This window comes from Oreochromis niloticus, unplaced genomic scaffold (genome assembly GCF_001858045.2).
Source record: "Oreochromis niloticus isolate F11D_XX unplaced genomic scaffold, O_niloticus_UMD_NMBU tig00007093_pilon, whole genome shotgun sequence".
Taxonomy (NCBI): domain Eukaryota; kingdom Metazoa; phylum Chordata; class Actinopteri; order Cichliformes; family Cichlidae; genus Oreochromis; species Oreochromis niloticus.
In genome coordinates, this window is record NW_020328353.1 from 88385 (window position 1) to 113166 (window position 24782).

Consider the following 24782-nt stretch of genomic DNA (forward strand, 5'->3'; position numbering starts at 1 on the left):
TTAGCTGGATCCTCTTGACCACGGAGAAGGAGAGGGAGAAGAGGACGTATTCAGGTAAAGCTCAGGCTTTACTGGCGGCGGGGTTTGGCTGGTAAGCGACGTCGAGCGTGCGTTGTCTCCTGTGTCCAGAAAAGCTCCATGGAGGGAGGGGAACTTGTTTTCCACGGCCTTGTTTGGATACGCTGGGTCCGGCTCTTTGAGACCATGCCACCTTAGGAGGGTTTATCCAGACTCTTCTTCGGGCTGGCTTTTTCTTCTCTCGGTGAGTTGATTCTAGGAGCGTGACGGCTCAAACCCTGTGTATTTACGTCCCTTAACTCGAGCCTAATGAGGCTTCTAGCTCACTGAATATGGCGATATTTAACACTCGATCTCTGTCTAATAAATCATTCTTGTTGAATGGTTTTATATTATCTAAAAAAAATTGATTTTTTTATTCCTGACTGAGACCTGGCAGCAGGATGTAGACTACTCGTCACTTGTTGAACTCTGCCCGGATGGCTATACTTTTATTACCCGGCCTCGGTTATCTGGTCGGGGTGGTGGGCTCGCCGTGGCTTTCCAGGACCCTTTCTCCTGCTGCTCCGTGAAAATTGGACATTTTCTTTCGTTTGAGCTGCAGCTGCTTAAAATTGGTAACAAGGATCCTTTCTACTGTGCTGTGGTGTATCCTCCACCTAATAGGTTCTAATAGATCTAATAGGTTATTTTTATCAGAGCTCAGTGACTTCTTATCCGCTACTATGAAGCTGTCTAGGGTGCTCATAGTTGGGGACTTTAACATACACATTGATGATGACTCCGAGCCATTCGCCAGAGACTTTATGAACATTATGGATTCTTTTCATTTGACTCAGCATGTGTCCGGTCCTACACACAGCAAAGGTCACACACTGGACCTTGTTTTTACTTGGGGTTTAAATATTGATTTTATTTGCTCTGAGAACATTTTTATTTCTGATCACTATGTTATTGTTTTTAACTTGTCTTTTAATGAGCCTTTGTCCCCCGTCAGACGGATGGTTAGCTCTCTCATCTTAAACTCCTCCACAGCGGAGAAATTTGTGGATGCTTTTAACTTACAGCTATCTCCTCGAAATGGTTTTGATTTCTCAGCCAGTCTTTTTAATAATTATTGCCTTTCTATTTTAGATGAAGCAGGACTAAGCAGGAGAGGAACTACCAGACCCCCGTCATCAACGAGTGCCCAGTGGAGAGAGTGGACAGCTTCAAATACCTCGGAGTTCACATCACGCAGGACCTGTCATGGTCCTGTCACATCAACACCGTAGTGAAAAAGGCCCGACAGCGTCTCTACCACCTCAGACGCTTGAGAGACTTCCGACTGCCCTCCAAGGTGCTCAGGAACTTTTACACGTGCACCATAGAGAGCATCCTGACGGGAAACATCTTAACCTGGTTCGGGAACAGCACCATGCAGGACAGACGAGCTCTACAGAGGGTTGTGCGATCAGCTGAGCGCACCATCCACTCCGACCTCCCTGACCTGCACTCAATCTACAGCAGGCGGTGCTGGACCAAGGCCAGGAAGATCGTGAAGGACCTCAGCCATCCCAACAACGGACTGTTCTCTCTGTTGAGGTCAGGAAAGCGATTCCGCTCCCTGAAGACCAACACGGAGAGACTGAGGAGGAGCTTCTTCCCGCAGGCGATACGGTCTCTCAATCACACCACCACATAGAATGGACCCACACATATGGTTCTTACACACACACTGGACATTCTGGACTTTGTTTACACTTAATCACTTTAAGCATATTTGCACTGCACAAGACACCTACAATGTGGTTTGCACAACACTGGACATTATATTTCTCCATTTCCATTTAATACTTGTAAAATGCTGCTGTTATTGTGTATATGTGTGTGTGTATATATAGATAGATAGATAGATTAGATATATAGATAGATAGATTAGATAGATAGATATATAGATATATAGATATATAGATAGAGAGATAGAGATATATATATATATATATATATATATATATATATATATATATATTATATATATATATATATATATATATATATATTATATATATATATATATATATATATATATATATATATATATATATATATATATTCATACATTCTTATATATTTCTATACTGTGTATTTTGTTGTACAGCTACTTTATTTTCAACTTTAATTCATATATATTTATCTTATTCTTTCCCAGTTAAATTTACCCTTCATTCTAATTTGTGTTGTACAGTTACTTTATTTTCAACTTTAATTCATATATATTTATCTTATTCTTTCCCAGTTAAATTTACCCTTCATTCTAATTTGTGTTGTACAGTTATTTTATTTTCAACAAATTCATATATATTTTATTTTATTCCTTCCTAGTTAAATTTACCCTTTTTAATTTTCATATTTATTTCCTATCTTATTCATAGCCTTTTCTTTTTTTTCTTTAGGTCACGAGCAGTTGTGTAAGCATTTCACTGCATATCGTACTGTGTACGTGACAAATAAAATGTGAATTTGAATTTGAAATTTGTCCGGTTAAGATGAGGAATGTTTCTGCCTCCAAATCTCCTTGCCTTAATGACAGTATTCATTGTCTAAAACGTGATTGTCGTAAAGCGGAGCGCAGGTGGAGGAAAACTCATCTAAATGTTCAACTCCTCTATCTAAAGGACCTTTTAGCTTCTTTTGATAATGCTATCAGAGATGCGAGAGCTGCCCATTTCTCACACTTGGTTACAAAGAGCAGAGGCAATCCTAAGGTGCTATTCAACACCATTAGTGACATTGTTTAGTGAAATTTTCTTTCTTTTCCGCTTGCAAAAATTCATAATGTGAGAATGAATTTAGTATTCAGTTGTACGTTTCTTTTAAGCCCCAGTATTTATCTAAGCTTCAGCGTCTGAATAATTGCTTAGATTCGATCAAACGTTGGATGGCTGCAAATTTCCTCCAACTCAATGAGAGGAAAACCGAAGTCCTTGTATGCCCCCCTGATAGATTTTTATCGCAGATACTGAAAGCCCTTGGTCCTCTCTCACTCTATGTTAAATCCTCTATCAGGAATTTAGGTGTCACTTTTGACTCGACTCTCACATTGGATGGGCACGTGAAATCTCTGGTTCGGTCTTGTTTTTATCATTTAAGAAATGTGGCTAAGCCCGATTTTATCTTGCTCTGAACTGGAGATTGCTATACATGCATGCAAAACGCTGCAGCTAGGCTTTTAACAAAATCCTCCAAGTACTCACATGTGACACCGTTGTTATCTCAGCTTCCTGTTGAATTTAGAGTCCATTTTAAGATCCTGGTCTTGACTTACAGAGCTGTGCATGGACTGGCACCAGCCTATATCTCTGATCTGCTACAGCCCGATGTCCCCAGCAGCTCCCTGAGGTCATCTGATCAGGGCTTACTTGCTATAAAACAGACTAAGATGAGAACTAAGGGTGACAGAGCTTTTGCCACTGTGGCCCCGAGACTGTGGAACTCTCTCCCCCAAACATTAAGAACTGTGGACTCAGGAGCTGTTTTTAAAAAACAACTCAAAACTCACCTTTTTAAAACTGCTTTTGGTTAATTTTTTGCCTGTTTTATTTTGTCTTTTTAAAATCTTTTTATGACTTGTAATCTTATGTGCAGCACTTTGTGATTCTGAAATGAAAGGTGCTATATAAATATTTTTTAATTTTTTTTATTTGGCTTAGAGAGGTTCCACAGCTTTGTATGTGGCTTACCCTCTTTCACTGCAGAAACAGATCATTGCCCACTAGTATCTATCATCAAGAAGAACTTGAATGAAATGACGCCAAGAATTTAGCGTCTGATAATGAGAATGCAGAGATATGACTTTCAGCTAGTTTACATGCCAGGAAAGCACCTGATAATTGCAGATGCACTCTTAGGAGCACCCACAGGGGGCATGGTGAGTACAACAGAAGAAGACATTCAGACTCACATAAACATGGTCTCTGCCAAACTTCCTGTGCCAGACATGAAATCTAAGCAAATAACTGATGAGACTGCACAAGACACAGAACTGCAACATGTTATGGAAAGCATGTCAAATGGATGTTTGTTGGCTCGTGTCCACTCTTCTACCATATTAGAGGAGAACTGAGTGTAGTCAATGGACTGCTATTGAAGCAGGACAAAATCGTCATTCCACAGACAATGAGGCAAGAGATGCTTACCAGAATACATGAAGGTCATCTCGGAATTGAGAAATGCAAAAGAGGGACAAGAGAGAAAGTCTTTTGGCCTGGAACGAACAGAGAGATAAAGAATATGATAAGAAGGTGTGAGACATGTCAGAAGTAACACAATAAACAGACCAAAGGATCTATGGATGTTGATGAAACACCAACAGCACCAGGATGGATTTGTTTCATGTTAAAAACAACTAAATTTACAATATTTACAATGAACTTTTGACCTACTCAAAATTTTAAAAATATAAATAAATAAGACTATAAATAACCTTTCTGAGAATGTCCAAACACCAAGTGCAGCTATCAAACTTTAAGTAGGTTGCAGTTTTTACTGAAAGTTGTAAATCAAACATAACAAACCCTGTTGTTGCCTCCCTTCACAGATGTGTCTGTATCAGGATGGGTCTAAACAATATGGTGTAAATGCAGTTGCTGGTGAGCCTCATTTCCTGTAGGAGGTGAGACGCAGAGAAATGGACCTTCCCTGTCGAGCGCTGGGAGAAAAACTCCTGCTCATCCCCTCACTTGGCGCTTCCCCGTTAACCCACTAGATGGCAGGTTTGCCATTAGAAGATCAGGAATAGACCCATTCATTGAAACGTTGATCCCATTACTTACAGAACAAATGACTATGACCTGTCATATAACAAACTTATAAAAACATGCCTCAGAAATACCCGTGAGACAGAATACGTACTATCAGACACTTGCATGGAGAAACCTTATGAATACCAGCGCTCACACTCACGTGTGCACGCAGGTACTTACAGACTCACACTATCTCGGGTGGCTGCTGCCTCAACATATCAAGCATTATGGATTCTGTGTACCGCTTAAAAAGATTCAGCATTAATTATTTACTGTTACCCAGTGTTGGGCAAGTTTGAAAAAGTAATTAATTAAAGTTACTAGTTACTTCTTCAAAAAAGTAACTGAGTTAGTAACTGAATTACAATATTCTAAAAATAATTAATTACTTGAAAAGTAACTATTGTGTTACTTAAAAAAAAAAAACGTTTAACCCTCTGGGGTCCAGGGTGTAATTGGCCATTTTTGCTACTTTTGACTTTCCCTCCACATTTTACCTTTAAAAACTATTTGCTTTGCCTTGTTTGGTTTCATTCTTTTCAGCACAACCTCACATGTCTGAATTTACAGTTATGTTTTCATTTTGACAAACCGTATTAGTACAATTGATCTAAAATCAGACAGAAAACATAAAATCTGAGTAGAAGAGGTTATATTTTTTACTGTAACAACATGTTTATTGAATCATATTTCATAACTTTCATGACATTAAATGCGATTGTCCCTTCACAGATGTGTCGTTTTTTGTTTGCTCATAATCAGAGAGGTCTCGCTGCGCTGTCCTTAGACAGTAAACGTGACAAAACTATTCAGTAAAAAACACACGTATATATTGTTTATCATGACTCTGGTTTTACGTGGCCTATCAACACAATTTAAAAACTGGTATATGTCACCTTGTACCGTTGTCTTAAAGTGGTCATGTGATTGGCTTACCATGACTACTTTATTCTTCCTCAGTCAAACAGCAGCACTCATGTGATTGTTTTGCCCGCTTAGCTCCAGGTGTTGTGCCAAAAAGTGATCATATGCAAGAAAGTGATTGCCGTCAGCAGGACAGCGTGCAGCTGCTTAAAGCTGTAGCGCCCAGATTACTTAAAGCTACTTCCTGCAAGTGATGTAAGCTGCGGTAACCTGAACACAGCTTCAACCGTCTGTTTGTTGAAAAATACTAACGCGACTGCGCCACGTTTTCTTGTTAGTAACGGTAACGGCGTTGCAACGATAGGAATAGTAATTAGTTAGATTACTCATTACTGAAAAAAGTAACGCCGTAACTTGTAACGCCGTCATTCCCATCACTGCTGTTACCTATGCATGTGTTGGATGTTGCTCTAATTTCGCTACCGTGTTGTTTTTCTTTTTGTTTGTTGTTTTGTTTTTCTTTCCTTCAGCAGGTGATGAAGCAGATTTTCATTGTCTTTTCTCTCCATCTCTTTTCTCCTTTTCCTTTCCCTCTCCTTCTGTTAACTTTCTTCCTAACTTTTCTTCTTGTTTTCTTTCCCGTCCCCGAGTCCAGTCTGGCCTGATTACAATAATTTAGAACAAAAATAACTAATAAAGATCAAACAAACTATGACAATCAAGTGGACCAGTATAGCAAAAGGCCCACTTGGGAAAGTAAATCTGTTGGGTATTTTTCTTGTCCTTCAGACAATAATTCTGATTGCTACAGTGCCAGACAGGACAACAACAAAAAAGTATTGATCATTTTGCGTTAACGTGAACCCAGATGCAGACACAATGCGAAGCACTCTCTTGAATTTCACAAACTTTATTTGCAAACAGGAAATACTTGGTCTGTGGCAAACAGGTAATCAACAATGAGACAGATTTGGGGAACGAGGGAGTTGCAGGGCGAAGGCGCTGTGACACTGTGACCCTCTACAAAATGCCATGTTTAGATAAGTTAGTGAAACAAACTGATCAGCCATCTTATCCTGTCTTGTGATACAAAATACATCCTCTTAAATCCACAAGGATGTAACCATTGTTATCCGTGAATCTGTGCATTGTCAGACATTTCATTTTTTAAAATCCAGAAAACTCTTCCAAGATTGTTTGTTTTTTTCCCTTTCGACCAGATGCAACTGGTTTCCTGTGCCAACAACGTGTGGTGCTGTGGTAAAGAATAGAGAAGGCACACAGATTGAGCTGCTGTTATCTTCACAGGAAGGTTTGTTCTTCACAATAGTGTCTTTGAACAGCTTCAGGAATCATTACATTCAATGCAAAGGAATGACCTTCTGCTTCAGTCCCATTTACAATACATGGCCACAGTTTCCTTTGCTAGAGTCTATATAAATCTCTCTGCACAACTCTGACAAAACATGCTGCTTGAGTCCATTGAAAATATTACAACTACAATATCTAACATTAAACTTTATCATATATAAAAATATAGCATTCTTTATAAAGACAGACACACAAAACACACTTGTGCTCCCTGTACTTCCTTTTTAAATACATTTATAAAGCATATTAAATGAATCTGTTTTTAATCATTTTAATACTTGTTACAGCACTAAATTATTTATGTGACGTGTTTCTAATGTACTGACAATGTAACTTCTTTTTTAATGGTTTCACTTCTTACAAAAATAATGGTTTTGATATAAAACAAACACAGTCTCTCATGTGGTTTAGGTTAACTGCCACACACACAGACACACACACACACACACACAAAACCTATTCCACATTAGCCACTAAGCTAGCATTAGCATCATCTCACCTGCAGTTTTAACTCACAATTTACACACAATTCTCATAACAACCCACTTCAACCCCACCTTTACCAAGTTGTGCGAATTACCAAATAAACAACATTTTTCTATTTGTAAGGGGTGCAGTGAACATTTATTTTAATGCATATTTACTAACCTGTTGTAAAGAATAGAAAAGGCACTAACGTTAAGCTAGAGTTAGCTTCACAACAGGAACGTTTATTCTTCCTCTGTGCCCCAAAACACTGCTCGATACCACCAGTGCGCTGTGTGCCCTCTAGTGTTCGCATGTGTAATAGCATTACCTCAAACTGCCATAATTCAACAAGAATGTTTAAATGACAGGTTAACAAATACAAACATAATGAAAAATCTCTTGAAGGTGACTGTTTTTCTCAATATTTTCAATATTGTATTTTGAAAGAAGCTATTTTAAACTCTTTACATGTTCATCTGGAGAAAGAAAAAGTACGCTTTCATTAACTCATCTATATAAAGCATTTTGTTGAGGGTACAGAAGCCGTGGTAGTTTATCTTGAAACAACAACTGTAATCTCCATATATTTCAACTATTTCCTGGAAAAAAAATGTGAACTTTAACCTCAAAATAAGTAGTTTTATCTTAAGGACGTTCTAATACTTTGTAATAAACAGACCACACCCTCGCTCTTGTCACTGCCAGGATATTTCTTTAGCGCCTCCCTTCACAGATGTGTCTGTATCATAATGGGTCTAAACAACATGGTGTAAATGCAGTTGCTGGTGAGACTCATTTCCTGTAGGAGGTGAACAAGAGCAGAGATCTGTTTCCCTTCAGAGCACAGAGGTTGTTTCTGTTCAGAGAAAGTCAAACTGTCTGACAGTCACTGAGAGACGGTGAAACGGCACAGCACATGAATCAAATGGATCAAACAAAATTCTGCTGTTCAGTCTGTTTGGATCTACTGAAGGATCCGGTGACTATTCCCTGTGGACACAGCTACTGCATGAACTGTATTAAAAGCTTCTGGGATGAAGAGGAAAAGAAGAAAATCTACAGCTGCCCTCAGTGCAGACAGACTTTCACAGCGAGGCCTGTCCTGGTGAAAAACATCATCGTAGCAGATTTAGTGGAGGAGCTGAAGAAGACTGGACTCCAAGCTCCTCCTGCTGATCACTGCTATGCTGGACCTGAAGATGTGGCCTGTGATGTCTGCACTGGAATAAAAATGAAAGCCTTCAAGTCCTGTTTAGTCTGTCTGGCATCTTACTGTGAGAAACACCTTCAGACTCATTATGATTCACCTACATTCAAGAAACACAAGCTGGTGGAGCCCTCCAAGAAGCTCCAGGAGAACATCTGCTCTCGTCATGATGAGGTGATGAAGATGTTCTGCCATACTGATCAGCAGAGTATCTGTTATCTCTGCTCTGTGGATGAACATAAAGGCCACGACACAGTCTCAGCTGCAGCAGAAAGGACTGAGAGGCAGAGAGAGCTGGAGGTGAGTCGACAAAACATCCAGCAGAGAATCCAGGACAGAGAGAAAGATGTGAAGCTGCTTCAACAGGAGGTGGAGGCCATCAATCAGTCTGCTGATCAAACAGTGGAGCACAGTGAGAAGATCTTCACTGAGCTGATCCATCTCATCCAGAAAAGAAGCTCTGATGTGAAGCAGCAGATCAGATCCCAGCAGGAAACTGAAGTGAGTCGAGTCAAAGAGCTTGAGGAGAAGCTGGAGCAGGAGATCACTGAGCTGAAGAGGAAAGATGCTGAGCTGAAGCAGCTCTCACACACAGAGGATCACATCCAGTTTCTACACAACTACCCCTCACTGTCAGCACTCAGTGAGTCTACAGACTCATCCAGCATCAATATCCGTCCTCTGAGCTACTTTGAGGATGTGACAGCAGCTGTGTCAGAGGTCAGAGATAAACTACAGGACATTCTGAGAGAGGAATGGACAAACATCTCACTGACAGTCACTGAAGTGGATGTTTTACTGTCAGATCCACCAGAGCCAAAGACCAGAGCTGGATTCTTAAAATATTCATGTGAAATCACACTGGATCCAAACACAGCACACAAACAGCTGTTATTATCAGAGGGGAACAGAAAAGCAACAGCAATGAATCAACAACAGTCTTATTCTGATCATCCAGACAGATTCACTGTATGGTTTCAGGTCCTGAGTAGAGAGAGTCTGACTGGACGTTGTTACTGGGAGGTGGAGTGGAGAGGGGCAGGAGTTAATGTAGCAGTCGCATACAAGAATATCAGCAGAAAAGGATATGAATCGAATTTTGGACGTAATGACAAATCTTGGGCGTTAGATTGTAACAACAACAGTTATACATTTTGGTACAACAATATCCAAACTCGTGTCTCAGGTCCTCGTTCCTCCAGAGTAGGAGTGTACCTGGATCACAGAGCAGGTATTTTGTCCTTCTACAGCGTCTCTGAAACCATGACTCTCCTCCACAGAGTCCAGACCACATTCACTCAGCCGCTCTATGCTGGACTGTTGGTTTACTATAGTGGACTTGAAGATACTGCTGAGTTTGTTAAATTGAAATAGACTGAAGTCTTTCATATTGTGGGTTTAAATCTGTATTTTAGTTTCATTTTATTTTCTCTCCATCATTTCTGCACAGAGATCAGCTGTCAGTCAAACATTATGGGTGGTACCTCCACATCTTCTAGTTGTTCTCTTGATGTTTCTGAGTTTTTAAAGGAGATCTTTCCTGTGACTGTTTATGGAGGCTATCATTGCTCATCATCATTTTGATTTACTAAAATATTTCTGCACATGAAAATGTAAACTTCTCTATCCTCTAAATGTTTCTGGAATATTTGTATTGAAAATGTCGACATTTCTCTTTATGAGTATGGCAGACCATGTGTGTGTGTTTGTGTTTGTTTTTGTCAAAATCATCAAACAAATGAGGAAAAACTGTGATTTTAATGAATGAATTCATATATTGTGTTGATGTTTTATTGTGTGAATAAACTGGAAGGTTTGACTATAAATCAAACTTTGAACAAAGTCTTTTCTTCTGTCTTCATTCCAGGATCTCACTCAAATCTGATGCAGAAAATATGAAACTAATCTGAGAGAATAACTGAAGCAGTTTTCCTCCTGAAGCATCACAAAGTTCAGAGTTCATGTTTAGAGCAGAAGATTCAGCAGTCGCTCTGTGACCTTTCAACTTTCTTCACTAAAACAGCTTCATTACAGAGAAACACGTCACATTTTCTTGATGTTCTTAAGTCCTTTCAGATGTTTGTAATGGTCCTTGAATGCAGCATCAGTGTCGCAGGTTTAAAAGGTCACTTTCTGTTGTGTTCAAAGATTTCCTTCAGATATGGTCTTTAATCAGTAAAGCATTCGAGGGCCGCCGCGGAGTCCAAACCTCGACCAATCGATTTATCACCGATCTAATGTTCGCTGACGATAGCACCATTTTTGCCGAAGACGACACCGAGGCAACTCACATCCTCTATGACATCGCCCGGCACTCCAAACCGTACGGCCTCAAAGTTAACGCCGAGAAGACGAAAGTCCTGACCACCGACAGCTCAGCAGCGATCGTCCACCTCGACGGTGTGCAGATCGAACAAGATCAACAATTTAAATATCTGGGGTCCCTCGTCGAGGAGAAGAAAGTGGCATCATCAGTGGAGATATGCTCCAGAATTGGGCAGGCGGCGGCAGCATTCGCTTCCCTGCGCTGGTGCGTCTGGAAGAAGAACAACATCTCATTGGCGACAAAGATCCGCCTTTACCGAACCCTGATCCTGCCCATTCTACTTTACGGCGCGGAGACGTGGACAATGCTCAAACACGACCTGAGCAAGCTCGAAGTTTTCCAAATGCGTTGCCTTAGATGCATTCTCGGCGTTTCCCTTCGCGACCGTCATTCGAATGACACCATCCTCACCAGCTGCGGCAGCCAACCAATGATCGGCGACCTAATCCAGCGCCGCCGACTCCGTTGGTTTGGCCACATTTGTCGAATGGACCCGAGCCGCTACCCCCATGGCCTACTCTGGTTGACCCGCCCCACCGATTGGAGGGTGCATCGAAATGCACCAAAGAAGACATGGATGAAACAAATCCAGGATGATTGAAGGCCCTTCGACTTGACCTCGAGCAGGCAAGAACCATCGCCTTAGATTGAAAAGCGTGGAAGATAATCGTTGGTCAAGCAAGAGAACCTGCGGCACCTACAGCAGCGTACTGGTTGCGCGGCAGACCACCATCGCTGGTCGCCCGCTAAGGACAAGAGAGAGAGAGAGAATCAGTAAAGCCAGTGATACAGCAGTGTCATTAGCTGTGTTATTGGCACCAGGCTGTGTTTATGTATGTATTTAATTCTGTCTGAGGATGTCTTCAGCATGAAATGATCATTTGCTCAGCTGCTGTGTCTCATCTCTTATCAGACATTGGTTGGAACAGAGTTTTGTTGCTGACCATCTGACAAGAGGCTGAAGAAAAGCTTCAGGCTTCATTTGGACACTACGTTGGACAGAAGTCTCCACAAAAATGACTCAGAAACACAAATATTATTAATGAAAGTCCAAATTTCAAAAACCGGTCATACATGATCCTGAGAAATGTCCTTGAACATTTGAACATGAGTCAGAGGGTTGTCAGGTTTCTACACTGCATCGTGGCATCAAGCCTGAGATGTCTGTGTGAACAAGTATGGAGGACACAAATGCACAGACGGAGTCGAGCTGTTTACTGCTGATGAGGAAGGAAAATAGTCTGTTGGATATTAAAGCAGCATTTATTAGAGTAAGAACAGATACTTGTGTCCTTCATTTGATCCCCGTCAATTTACAGAAGACTTAAGGTCCCTTTGACTTCTAACATACAGCTGCATGTTTACAATTTTATTATTTATTTATTTATTTCTAGCAAAGTGAGACTTTACTGATTAAAGACATATAATCAGACATATTACTGTTACTCTCTGAAAAAGACTCACATAAAGCAGATTTATCACAAGCAAACATCAAGACACATCCTTCAAGGCTTAAAGTTGCAGTGGGACTCTTTCGCCATCTGGTGGTTGTAACAGTTATGACAACTGTTCCTGCATATATGTCCCTCCTCAGTGTGAAGAAGACTGGACTCCAAGCTGCTCCTGCTGATCACTGCGTGTTCCTCCTGTGTCTAAAATCTATTTCCATTATGAATCAGGAAACTGTTTGCACCAATCATAAAGGCAATAAAATACGTCACACACTAAGAAATAACAAAAAGGAATTGTGGATTTCAAGGAGATTTTTCCCTCGTTTTTTGAAATCGTAAGAATACAAACTAATACAAGACTGTCATGTTTTCATAAGTTTGTAGAGACACTGTTCTGTTGTATTCTAGGACATCAGTCACTTTTTAAATGCATGCTACTCCTCCTCTTCATCATCATCATCATCAGCACCCATGACCTCCTTTTAGTCTTTGTTTTGTTATTTTTCAGAGTTCAGGAGACGTTCTTATGGGATTTCCACAGTGTACAAGTACTGTTTAGACCCTTTACCTAAAAGAAAAGAGTAAAAGTACAAAGTAGATTTACTCACTGCAGGAAAATAATGCCTCAATCTGATATATTGTCTTATATGACAAACTGAAACTGATGCATCAAAGTGTAAGCAGCATTTTCCTGTTACAGCTGGTCTAGATGGAACTGATGTGATCTCCTTTATGTACAGGTAGATATCCAGTGGGTTTGCTAAGGGTCACAGATGAGGGGCTGTGTGAGATGTTTAATGGGAAAGGAAATAAAACCATTGTTCCAGACCTGCAGCTAAGATACTCGAGTATCTTCAAATATGAAGCTGAGTATTACTTCCATACTTTCCTCCACTGCTGATGACCTTGTTACCTGCTGCTCCCTGTTAATGATCAGCCTCAGTTCTGATAGTAAACTGTTGGCTCTCGTTCTGTCAGGTTGTTGCTCAGTGACGTCTTGTTTTCATTTTCCTTCTTCTTCAAATGTGTCTTCCTTTAACTCTTTGCTTTTGTTTCTGCTTCAAACACCAAATGATACACGTGTTGCACCTCTGATGGTTTGTCAGAGAGCAGAACAATTTACATTACAGAGAATATTTTACAATTGAACAGAAACTTTCACTTTTTTCCTCTAAAGTGTGCTCACTGGTTTTTCCAGCTGCTGTGAGATGTTTCTGCCTGACTGTAAAGATGGAAATAAACACAGATGGAAACACTGAGTCAGAGTGTTGCTGCTGGTTAGTCAGTATATAGGGACTGCAGAATTATTAGGCAAGTTGTATTTTTGAGGAATAATTTTATTATTGAACAACAACCATGTTCTCAATGAACCCAAAAAACTCATTAATATCAAAGCTGAATGTTTTTGGAAGTAGTTTTTAGTTTGTTTTTAGTTTTAGTTATTTTAGGGGGATATCTGTGTGTGCAGGTGACTATTACTGTGCATAATTATTAGGCAACTCAACAAAAAACAAATATATACCCATTTCAATTATTTATTTTTACCAGTGAAACCAATATAACATCTCCACATTCACAAATATACATTTCTGACATTCAAAAACAAAAACAAATCAGCGACCAATATAGCCACCTTTCTTTGCAAGGACACTCAAAAGCCTGCCATCCATGGATTCTGTCAGTGTTTTGATCTGTTCACCATCAACATTGCGTGCAGCAGCAACCACAGCCTCCCAGACACTGTTCAGAGAGGTGTACTGTTTTCCCTCCTTGTAAATCTCACATTTGATGATGGACCACAGGTTCTCAATGGGGTTCAGATCAGGTGAACAAGGAGGCCATGTCATTAGTTTTTCTTCTTTTATACCCTTTCTTGCCAGCCACGCTGTGGAGTACTTGGACGTGTGTGATGGAGCATTGTCCTGCATGAAAATCATGTTTTTCTTGAAGGATGCAGACTTCTTCCTGTACCACTGCTTGAAGAAGGTGTCTTCCAGAAACTGGCAGTAGGACTGGGAGTTGAGCTGCATTTACTCCTTATGCAGCATAAGGAGTAAATACAGAATATTAACCAAAGTTGTGATTAAAACACCTTTTACAAATGCACAAAAAAACCCAAAAAAGAAGTCTTTCTACCTTCTGCAAAGTTCATTGCCCCAGAAAAGACAAGAGCAGCAAATTCTCCGACACCGAAACCTGCAGCAGCGACACACATCTCAATGGCCTGTGTACAGCAGGAAACAAGTCAAAAAAAAATAAAAATAAAAATGTAACAGCCTCCCGATTATAACCGATATATCATTTATGTCACTGATACATCCGTAACTGAAATTAACTCAGAACAATTTGTTTATTTTTTTAAATGGTCATTCAGAATCAGAAGATTATTTACGTGGTGTTTTTGGTGGGAGTGAAACAACAATCTACTGATAAAAACAATAAAAACAAGATGTGATAATAAGAAATAACCACTGTTGGAAGCCTTATTTACTCTATCGCTTTAATCAGGTGCAGTAATTAAAGTTGAAATGAGAAACTTTGCATTTGAAAGATACTCTTCTACTGGGCACTCAAAATGCTTTCTTACAACAAGCATCATTCATCCACACCTTCATACATAATGTGCGCACATTTTAAATATAAATTAATATTACTGTAGCAGTATTTTTTTTTTTATTAAAAAGATAAAATGGCCACATTTAAGAAGGCAGGACCTGCAGTTATTGTCCTTTTTCCAGACATTTATCTGGCACTTACTTTGGGGTTTTCTTGGTTGAGTCTCTCCACAGCAGCCAGGGAGGTGACAAACACCGCCGGCTGACAGTGAACCGTTTTCTGCAGCTCAAATTCAAATTCAAATTTTATTTGTCACGTACACAGTCATACACAGTACGATATGCAGTGAAATGCTTAGACAACTGCTCGTGACCTAAAGAAAAAAGAAAAGGCTATGAATAAGATAGGAAATAAATATGAAAATTAAAAAGGGGTAAATTTAACTAGGAAGGAATAAAATAAAATATATAAATTAAAGTTAAAAAATAAAATAACTGTACAACAAAATACACAATACACAGTATAGAACTATATAAGAATGTATGAAGAAAGCTCGTCCTCGGGCTCGGGGCCCTCCAGACACAGGGGGCGTTTATCAATATGCGTACTTGTGCGTACTTGCGTTCTCGTGTACTCGTGATACGTCATCAGTCGGAGACCAAGTACTGTTCCAATTCGAAGTACGCATCAAGCCGAGAACGCGAAAAAGTCCCGGATGTGTTCTCGATCCGCCCGTTTTATCGAGCATGCATCGGTGTGGACTTGGGACAGCTATATATCCCAGAATGCATTTCGTCCAAAACTCAACAGCGGACTCCCGGCACATCGTTTTCAACCCCCGCCCCCGCTCGCGGACTTCTCACTACTCAGGTTAAAGAAACCCCAGCAGCTGTCTATAGTATTGAGTGTCCACTAGAATAGAAATAAAAGCGTTCTAACATCTCACCTGCTTGTTTTTATTAAGGTATGTACACGTATGTACATGTACACTATTTTTATTAATAGAGGTTTCACTACTGGGGTTAAAAATGATATATAAGTCACTTAGATCACTTCTAAATGTTAATGTTTGGTTTATTTCAGTGTTTGAGTAAACCGGTTTGGCTGTGATTACAGTTACGCTTCATAACATGTTACTCACAGTTAAATTAGGAGGGGACGGCAGTAAAAACTCCGGACCTGTGACATCATCACGTACGCAGGTGTTCCAATTGTACATATCGCGAGTCCGTGCTCGCGTTCTCGGCGGGTACGTACTCACCGAGAACGCGAGTACGTACTCGCGTACTTGGGCATTGATAAACGGCCAGAGACTGCAGGTGTTCCAGATCTACTGGCGTTTAGATCAACTGGCGTTAGTCGAACAGATGTGTGGCAGTCTTGCGTTTCAGGAGCTGCTACCGACAAACCAGCAAAAAAACGCCAAATGTGTCACCTGTGACACTTGTGAGGTTATCTCAAACACACTCCGTCAGTCTTGATGCTGTTGAACAACAAAATGTTTAAAAATGTGGCGAGTTTACCTGGTGATATCCTCACGCGCGACGCGATCGCGAAAACAGCAAACAATTAACACCACGCCGATGTTGTTCACAGGACACCAAGAGTAAACGATCGGGAGACTCTTGTCGTCGTTATCGTTCCCCTCGCACGGTTTATTTCTCCGAATTCAGCGTTTTTGCTTCACAACTAAAGCGAGCAGTTTACTTTGTGCACTAACATGGAGTCGAGTCAACCAGCGCCACCTCTGGCCAAGTGCCACAGCCTACAGCCAGATCAACTTGTGACACACATCTGCAGCACGTTTGAATTCGTTTCATGCACAATACATTTGTACCTTTCAATTGTGTCTGTTTGTGCGTCATGCAAATAAACCTTTGAAAAGAATGAAATGACACTAATATTTCACTAGTGTTGTAACATCACATGTCGTTAGCGTAGTCTGTCTGTGTCTTTTCTCTGCGAACAAACATTTTAGAGTTGGTTGTTATATACAGTCTGTATAAGTGTGGTTAATCTAATAAACATTTGTAAGGAGATGGCAGTTACTGTGAATGTACAGCAGGTGATTAGTAATAAACAGTCAGACAATGACCCTGACAATCTCATTCAGTCTTGCAGATTGAATGCACCTTCTGTGGAAAGTGGTACCACACAGTGTGTGTGGACTTCCCCTGTGCAGAAGGCGACTACAAATGTTGTGGGTGCTAAATAAACAGAAAAAAGTGATCCCTGTTGTCTTTGCTTACTGATTGTTTTAGTGTTGACAATCCACATTGCTGCCATTGCATCTTTCAACATGTTTGTGGGTAGATTTGGATGTACCAGGGGTAAGTGCAGCCACTCAGCCTCTACTCAATGTGATCATAGCAGCAGGTGCAGATGTGTCACAAGTTAATCTAGTAGTAGGCTGTGGTACTTGGCCACAGGTGGCAGCAGTGGACTGACCTCCATTGGAGACTGCTCCAGCTGCTATGTGATAGTGGATCTGCTACAAATTGAAGATCATATGCACGTTTTGGAAATTAACCCTTGTATTATGTTGAAGAACAAACAATTGACATTGATTTTGTTGCGGGTCATTTAGATCCGTACTGTGTAAATCCACTCAGAATTATCCAAAAACTGCAATAAAACAATAGCAACGTTATTTTCCATCAGATAAACATGTAGAACACAGACATACAACAGTTAGACTTTCCATAACTATTTTAGGAACAATTTGGTTTTTCGTTCTTACAAACTAGAGCAGGGCGATATGACCAAAAATATTTATCACGATATACATTTGAAAATTTGCGATAACGATATAACTGACGATATAATTGATACTAGACAAAATACTTTACAACTCCACAACTTTATTAGTGCAAAAAACCTCATCAATGTATTTTCACTTAAACAAGCAGCTATTTTTTATGTGCATTAAAGTTATATAAAAATTTAACAGTGCAAATGCAAATTCCTTGCTGACAGTTTAACCAAAGGCATTTCCAGTGGAAATTGGCCGACACATCCTCAGCATAACCATGTATAATATCCACAAAACTTAAAAAGAGGTTATACACACACAATACGGTAATATTATGTTGAAGCACAGTACGTATCACTCCGCGAGGCTCCTGCCTGCGATAGCCGTAATGCTCTGACAATCCATCAAGCAGTGCAGCTTCGTAGCTTAGCAAAGTCGTACTGAAACATCTGACAGATTTTCGAGCGCCGTGTACCACATAACATCGTTTCGAGGTCAGTAAACACAACCAGAATTCATACATGAGGCACACGGGATTATAAGGGGCACTGTCGATTTTCAGAAAAATCAAAGGATTGATTTTAAGTGTGCCGTATTTTCCAAACAACACGGTAATAACGACGGCCTGCTAGCATGCGCTACCAAAAACAGTGCTTTGTTGTGTATCTGACGGACGAAAGCTAAACCAGTTCCACACCACTGAAGTTGCAGCATTTTTACAAACCAGTTCTGGTTCATCCGTTTCATTTAACGATCCACTTTCGCTCTTCTCATTCTGCGTCGCCGCCATGTGCATATGTAAACAAAGGCACTGCGCATGTGCGTTTTACCCATATTCTATCGCGATATTTCATTTTCCTATCGTTGCCCAAAATTACACCGGTATTACCGTGAACGGTATGATATAGCCCAGCCCTATTACAAACACATTTCTGTTGAACTTGCCCAACGTTCTCAGTTTTTCATTGCTCAACATTTTCAATTTTGTCCACATGATGGACAGAATGTAACTGTGTGCTTTCTGCAGATGTACTTCTTGCATTTCTCACAAAAAGTGCTTGTATTCAAACAGGAATCTTCCTAACTAAGATTTAAAACAAAAGATTTCTACGTCTCCTCCAGTCTCACAAACAGATGACAAACCAAGTGACACACCTGAGTCACTGACTTTCTTAAATCCACTCACTCTCACTGGCTCTGTTTATTACTAATCACTGTGTAACTGCTGTGAATTCACAGTAACTGCCATCTTACAAATCTTCATTGGATTAACCACACTTATACAGACTGTATATAACTACCAACTCCCCAGTCATGTTGATGGATTGCCTATATTGGCTGGAAATATTAATTTCCAGAGAAAAGACACAGGCAGACCCTGCTTATAGGATGTGATGTGACAACACTAATGAAATATTGATGTGTCATATTTGTCCAAGGCGTATTTCATTGTTATGGAAAAAGAGAATATCAAAATCATGATGACCAATTGGAGTGGTGATTTCTATGACTTTGTGTATATAATTTGGAATTTTGAACAAATGTAGGCCAATAATAAATATATGATATCATTTCATTCTTTTCAAAGGTTTATTTGCATGACGCACAAACAGACACAATTGAAAGGTACAAATGTGTTGTGCATGAAACGAATTCAAACGTGCTGCAGATGTGTGTCACAAGTTGATCTGGCTGTAGGCTGTGGCACTTGGCCAGAGGTGGCGCTGGTTGACTCGACTCCATGTTAGTGCACAAAGTAAACTGCTCGCTTTAGTTGTGAAGCAAAAACGCTGAATTCGGAGAAATAAACCGTGCGAGGGGAACGATAACGACGACAAGAGTCTCCCGATCGTTTACTCTTGGTGTCCTGTGAACAACATCGGCGTGGTGTTAATTGTTTGCTGTTTTCGCGATCGCGTCGCGTGTGAGGATATCACCAGGTAAACTCGCCACATTTTTAAACATTTTGTTGTTCAACAGCATCAAGACTGACGGAGTGTGTTTGAGATAACCTCACAAGTGTCACAGGTGACACATTTGGCGTTTTTTTGCTGGTTTGTCGGTAGCAGCTCCTGAACGCAAGACTGCCACACATCTGTTCGACTAACGCCAGTTGATCTAAACGCCAGTAGATCTGGAACACAGGTCGTAACCCAGGATCTTCTGGGCTACGGTGAACATTTCTTTAACATTGGGGTATTTCAAAAGTCCTCTGCCCATGCCCACAAACTGGCTGCCCTGACCGGGGAAGAGGAGCACGGAGCAGCCGCTGGGGTCTTTTTGGGTCTCCGCTGAGGCGCCGCGGCTGGCTCGCTGTTCGGGGGAGAAGCGGGGGCTTCAGCCGGAGGAGGGTAATCTCCAGCCGCGGAACCGGGCTTGTTGGTGGACAGCGTCCTGCTCAGAGAGACCAGCGACCTGACCTTCCCTCTGGAAGATGCTGCCATCCTGACTGCCACTGATGCCAACATGAGCTGTTCCTCATCCAACGACGTGTCTGCGGATGAAATAAGACGCACAGCCCGCCCGGACAAACTGTAATCACCGAAAGAGTCAACTTTGCTTGAACTCAACTCTGACATCTGCTCGGCATGACACCTCACAGGGAGACGCCATGTTGTTTATACGGAGTTTATTCTCGTCTTCTTCCGGTTGACGTTCAGGCTCTTTCACGCTGCAGCGCCACCTCAGGTCAAAGTATGTCATGCTCTAATGTATCGTGTTTTTCTTTTCTGTGCTTTAATTTGTCTACAAAGTGAAAATAACTATAAGAGCTTTTAAGTATACACAGACATGCGCTTCTTAAATTTAGCTTAATTGGCTCCACAGGTAGGAAGTAAAAAAGTTAAAAAAAAACTTCCTTGCTGTACTTAATTTTTACTCCCTACATTTTTAAACAAATATCTGTAGTTTCCACTCCGTATATTTTCAAAACAAACTCGTTACTTTGGGTTTAACGCATTTGGGGGAAGTTAATATTTCACGTCACTGCAGGCCTTCAAACAATGAGATTTGAGCCTAAACAGTGACACATGAAAGGCAGTCGCGTTTTAATCAGTAGAGATGAAAGAGCAAACCATGTACCGTAGTTTTGATTGATTTATTTTTAGCACAACACCAGAACAACCCCACGTGCCCATAATTTGCGGTACTTCAGAAAAAAGGAGTGAACATAAAAGGGAGTAAAATGTTGTGGCAGGTAATTTCAAATGCAGCATTTCTATCACCTCAACAAACACTAACTGTGTCACAGTGTGTTGCTAGCTAAAGCTCCACTTGTTGTATTTCACAGGAAGAGAAAAGAATGAGAGCTAACTTCACTCAGAGATATAGAAAGAAAGAGAAAGAAACCAGGCTGTATTTAAAGGTAAGGACTGCTTAGTGATATTTGATAAAATGTAATTGTATTTTAACAGGGACATAAAGTGCTTGTCTTACTCCCTTCTTCTAGCTCGAAATTACTTGCCAAGTGGTAAGGACCGTTCATGGTCACACGGTGAGAACATTGGTGTTGACTATGAAGAGATATGGTCAGACAGGGGAGGGGCCAGTCAGATTTATCAACTCAACCTCCTTAAAGCATGGAGAGAGGCTGAAACCAATCTCTAGTGAGCCCGGTTAAGGAAAGAGATGAGTTGGTGCCTGAGATGCCAAATTCCAACATCCTCATTCCCGCCATTGAGATAACACTCTCACACAGGCCCAGAGAGCAGATGTTGCTGCATTGCAGATGTGTTATACCCCCTGCCCAGCCGAATGACTCTCAAAAAGAACATTTTGCAGAAAATCAATGTGATCGCTTGGATCACTGGAATGATCATCTCGATATCTCTTGTCCTTCTTTCATTTCAGACGTCTTGAAAACAAGTTTTAACAAAGTCCTGGAGAAGTGCCCAATGCTGGAGGACCTCCTGCTTTACCCCTGGCTCAGATAAACTCCTCTCTGACACAAACACACACGCATACTGAATTCACATCTTGCCATACAAATGTGATACAGTAACCAACTTTCTTTCTTTCAGAAAAAAAGAAAATTGGGAGATTCAAAATTTTCCTCACAGTAATGTTTGCATCAGTCTATCAGATGAATCCCCTCCAAGTCCAATATTTACATCAGTTACAGTGATAATGCTTGGTGTCTACTTTCAGCCACCGCAGTAGAATGCCAGGAATGAATCTCATTGAAATTGTAGTTGCATTTGCTATTTAATTTAATTGTCATGGATGATACACAGACAACCCAACAGCAAACAGAGGAAAACAATGGGCTTAAATACACAGAGGGATAAATGAGGGAATAAGACACAGGATGAGAGCACAGCTGCGAGAAATCACAAACAGCAAGACCATGGGGAAGGAAAACTGAAAACACTAACATAGTCTAAGGAGCTTAGAAAGAAAACGTCTGGACTTCTTTAAGTTGCTTGAAGACGTTCAAGCAAAGTTTAAGTTCTTTTCATCCGAGAAGGTGAAACATCTTCAAGCAACTTCAAGTCCAGACGCTTTCTTTCCAAACTCCTTAGACTACGATGACCTAGATGACTGAGAACCTTCACAGACATGAAAACACTAACATAGCACACAAGACTATCAAAGTAAAACAGCAAACAAGAGACTTTTACAAAGACACAGAGTTGACACAGAGACATGACTGACTGGGGAGAAATTGGGGAACATGGAAAGAAGAATGACTAGACATGACACGTGGACACAGGGGCAAGGCAAAGTAACAGAAACCTAAAGCCTAAGAATATAACACAAGAAGAAAACAATAAAGAGAACCAAAAACATACATAAGAATAATCAATGAATATAAATGAACAAACACAAAACACTGGGTCACAGACTCAGTACCATGACAGTTAAATGTACAATAATAAATACTTTAAATCAGATGACAATGTAGCTGACACTGTGTTTATTAGTGTGTGGTCAACCACAAATCTTCATACTGTCATCCATACATGAGGTCTTTATACAAACGATGAAAGATAATGAAAGAAACTGTTTAATTGATATGAAATGATTGAATTATATGAAATATTATGGCTTTGTCTGCCAGAGTGTTTTTCTGTAAACTACTTTGAACTACTGGCAGTCAGTGAAGTCACTGAAAGGCAAGATTCTATGTTGTGTTGCCGTAGTTTCCAGAGTTTACTTATAAAGCTCACTTACAGAATTCAGTTAGAAAAGTCAAGCATTTGAAGGAATATTAACTCAATATTAACTCATTACGGTTTACATTTTCGAGTTTAAAAGTTCTCCGAAATTACAATGAAAAAGGAAACAAGAAAAATTACCACTCCAGCCGATAAGAAAGATTCAGGAGATCAAGGTAAGTAAAATAATAAATCAAATCCTGGTAAAATCCAAATCCTAGAAATGTTGACACTGTGTGATCATTTTTAGAGCAATTGAATCATATGTTTGATTGAAAATAGCTTTAATACAAGATGTCTAATCAAAGAAAGGTTACCGGTCTTTTGGTAAAATATGTAATAAGTTTATTCTTGGACTCAACAGTAAAAACAGACCAACAAGTGTCATCAAGATCTAAGACTTAGTAAACCTAGTATCAATTCGCACTGGTCAGTTTTTTTATCCCAAGAATAAACTTGTGATAATTTAAGCAAAAGCAATTTCAAATTCTTTGCCAAACTGCTTCCAGTCCTGATGTCGGGGACTCTTTTTCACCACTGTGTTGTTGTCGTTTATAGATTGTAAGAGCAGGACTGCTAAAAGAAAGGCCAGTCCTGAAAAAGAAGACCCCAATAAAAAGGAGGAGGGTCGCTGAGCAGGCTGGTCCTTCCACCAGCTCAGATGTGGTCAAAGGAGTGAAGCGCAAGGTTGTGCAAGATGAAGAGGGCACAACAAAGAAAGCAAAGAAGGCTAAACTTCTCGACCATATGAGCGGTGACAAGGAGCAAGCATCCTCCTTGTTGGACTCTGGTAAAGGTAGGCTAATTAGTTGAATAAGGGGGTAGATTAAGTGTGGTTGCTAGGTTTAAGATATTAGTGTTTAGTGTTTGTGTCTATCATCCAGTGAGCTGATGTGCTTTTGGTGTTTTCCACATCTCCAGACTTGAATAACAAACAGGTGTGCGCAAAAAATGGCAAAAGAAAGGCCGCGGAGACTCTCAAACAGAGAGTCACCCAAGAAAAAAAAAAAGGAATGTGGACCAGGACAAAAAATCAGTGGCAGACCAAAAACGTAAGTAGCAAGCAGCTTGGGTTTTATATTCAGGGGAAGGGCAAAAGGAACATTTAGGCTACAGAGGAGAGTAATTTGTGTCACAGCTGTAATAAAACAAGATTTGTTGTTTTGTCTGTTCAGGTGAATTCCAAGCCAGATATGTGGAGGAGCACCAGCTCGGAGAAGGAGGCTGCGGAGCAGTGTTTGCTGGCTACCGGATAGAAGATCGTTTTCCAGTAAGTGTTCAGATGATGTAGTAAGACAGGCAGTAACGCAGATAATGGATAATATCGTAAACTGAGACGTCTGCTGTGTTTCCACCTTTCATTATGTCATACTGAGGAAATGCTCACCAATGCTCTGTGTCTTCTAGGTTGCCATCAAACACATTCCCAAAAATAAGTCTACTGCAAAGTGGCGGTAAGCGTCCAACACTTGAATCAGTTTTACATTACTGGATTGAATGCGGCGTTCCTCATCATCCACTTTGTTGTAATATTTCAGGATGAAAGCGGAAGAAGCTCTCAGTGGAAGTGGCCATTATGGTTAAACTTGCAGGTGAAGCAGAAGGGTCAGTGGGAATATCTGCACCTGTGTCCTTGCTGGAGTGGTTCGACCTTGGCAAAGAGCTGATCCTGGTGCTGGAGAGACCTGTCCCCGCTGTGGACCTGCAAAAATACAAAGCAGAAAATGGAAGAACTTTAACAGAGGACAAGGCCAAGGTAGGTTGACAGCATGGCAGAAAAGCATGAACTCATTATTGTGTTTTTCATCTTTTCCAGGTCATTCTGAAGC

At 40.4% G+C, this 24782-nt stretch overlaps 1 protein-coding gene and 2 long non-coding RNA genes across 3 annotated transcripts; all 3 read left to right on the forward strand.

Annotated features, from left to right (window-relative positions):
* The first annotated feature begins 4656 nt into the window (after positions 1-4656).
* Positions 4657-10556, forward strand: LOC109200549 (tripartite motif-containing protein 16-like). The gene is made up of 2 exons (XM_019356151.2): positions 4657-4672; positions 8314-10556. The coding sequence occupies exon 2, from the start codon at positions 8422-8424 to the stop codon at positions 10084-10086; it is 1665 nt and encodes a 554-aa protein (XP_019211696.1). The 5' UTR covers positions 4657-4672; positions 8314-8421; the 3' UTR covers positions 10087-10556.
* A 9322-nt stretch (positions 10557-19878) lies between these two features.
* LOC109200554 (uncharacterized) lies at positions 19879-22486 on the forward strand. Its single transcript, XR_002060716.1, has 3 exons — positions 19879-20491; positions 21087-21161; positions 21647-22486. It is a non-coding gene; the product is annotated as an uncharacterized LOC109200554 (long non-coding RNA).
* Positions 22487-23933: 1447 nt separating this feature from the next.
* On the forward strand, positions 23934-24376 carry LOC109200555 (uncharacterized). The gene is made up of 3 exons (XR_002060717.2): positions 23934-24005; positions 24129-24223; positions 24361-24376. It is a non-coding gene; the product is annotated as an uncharacterized LOC109200555 (long non-coding RNA).
* Positions 24377-24782: the final 406 nt, after the last annotated feature.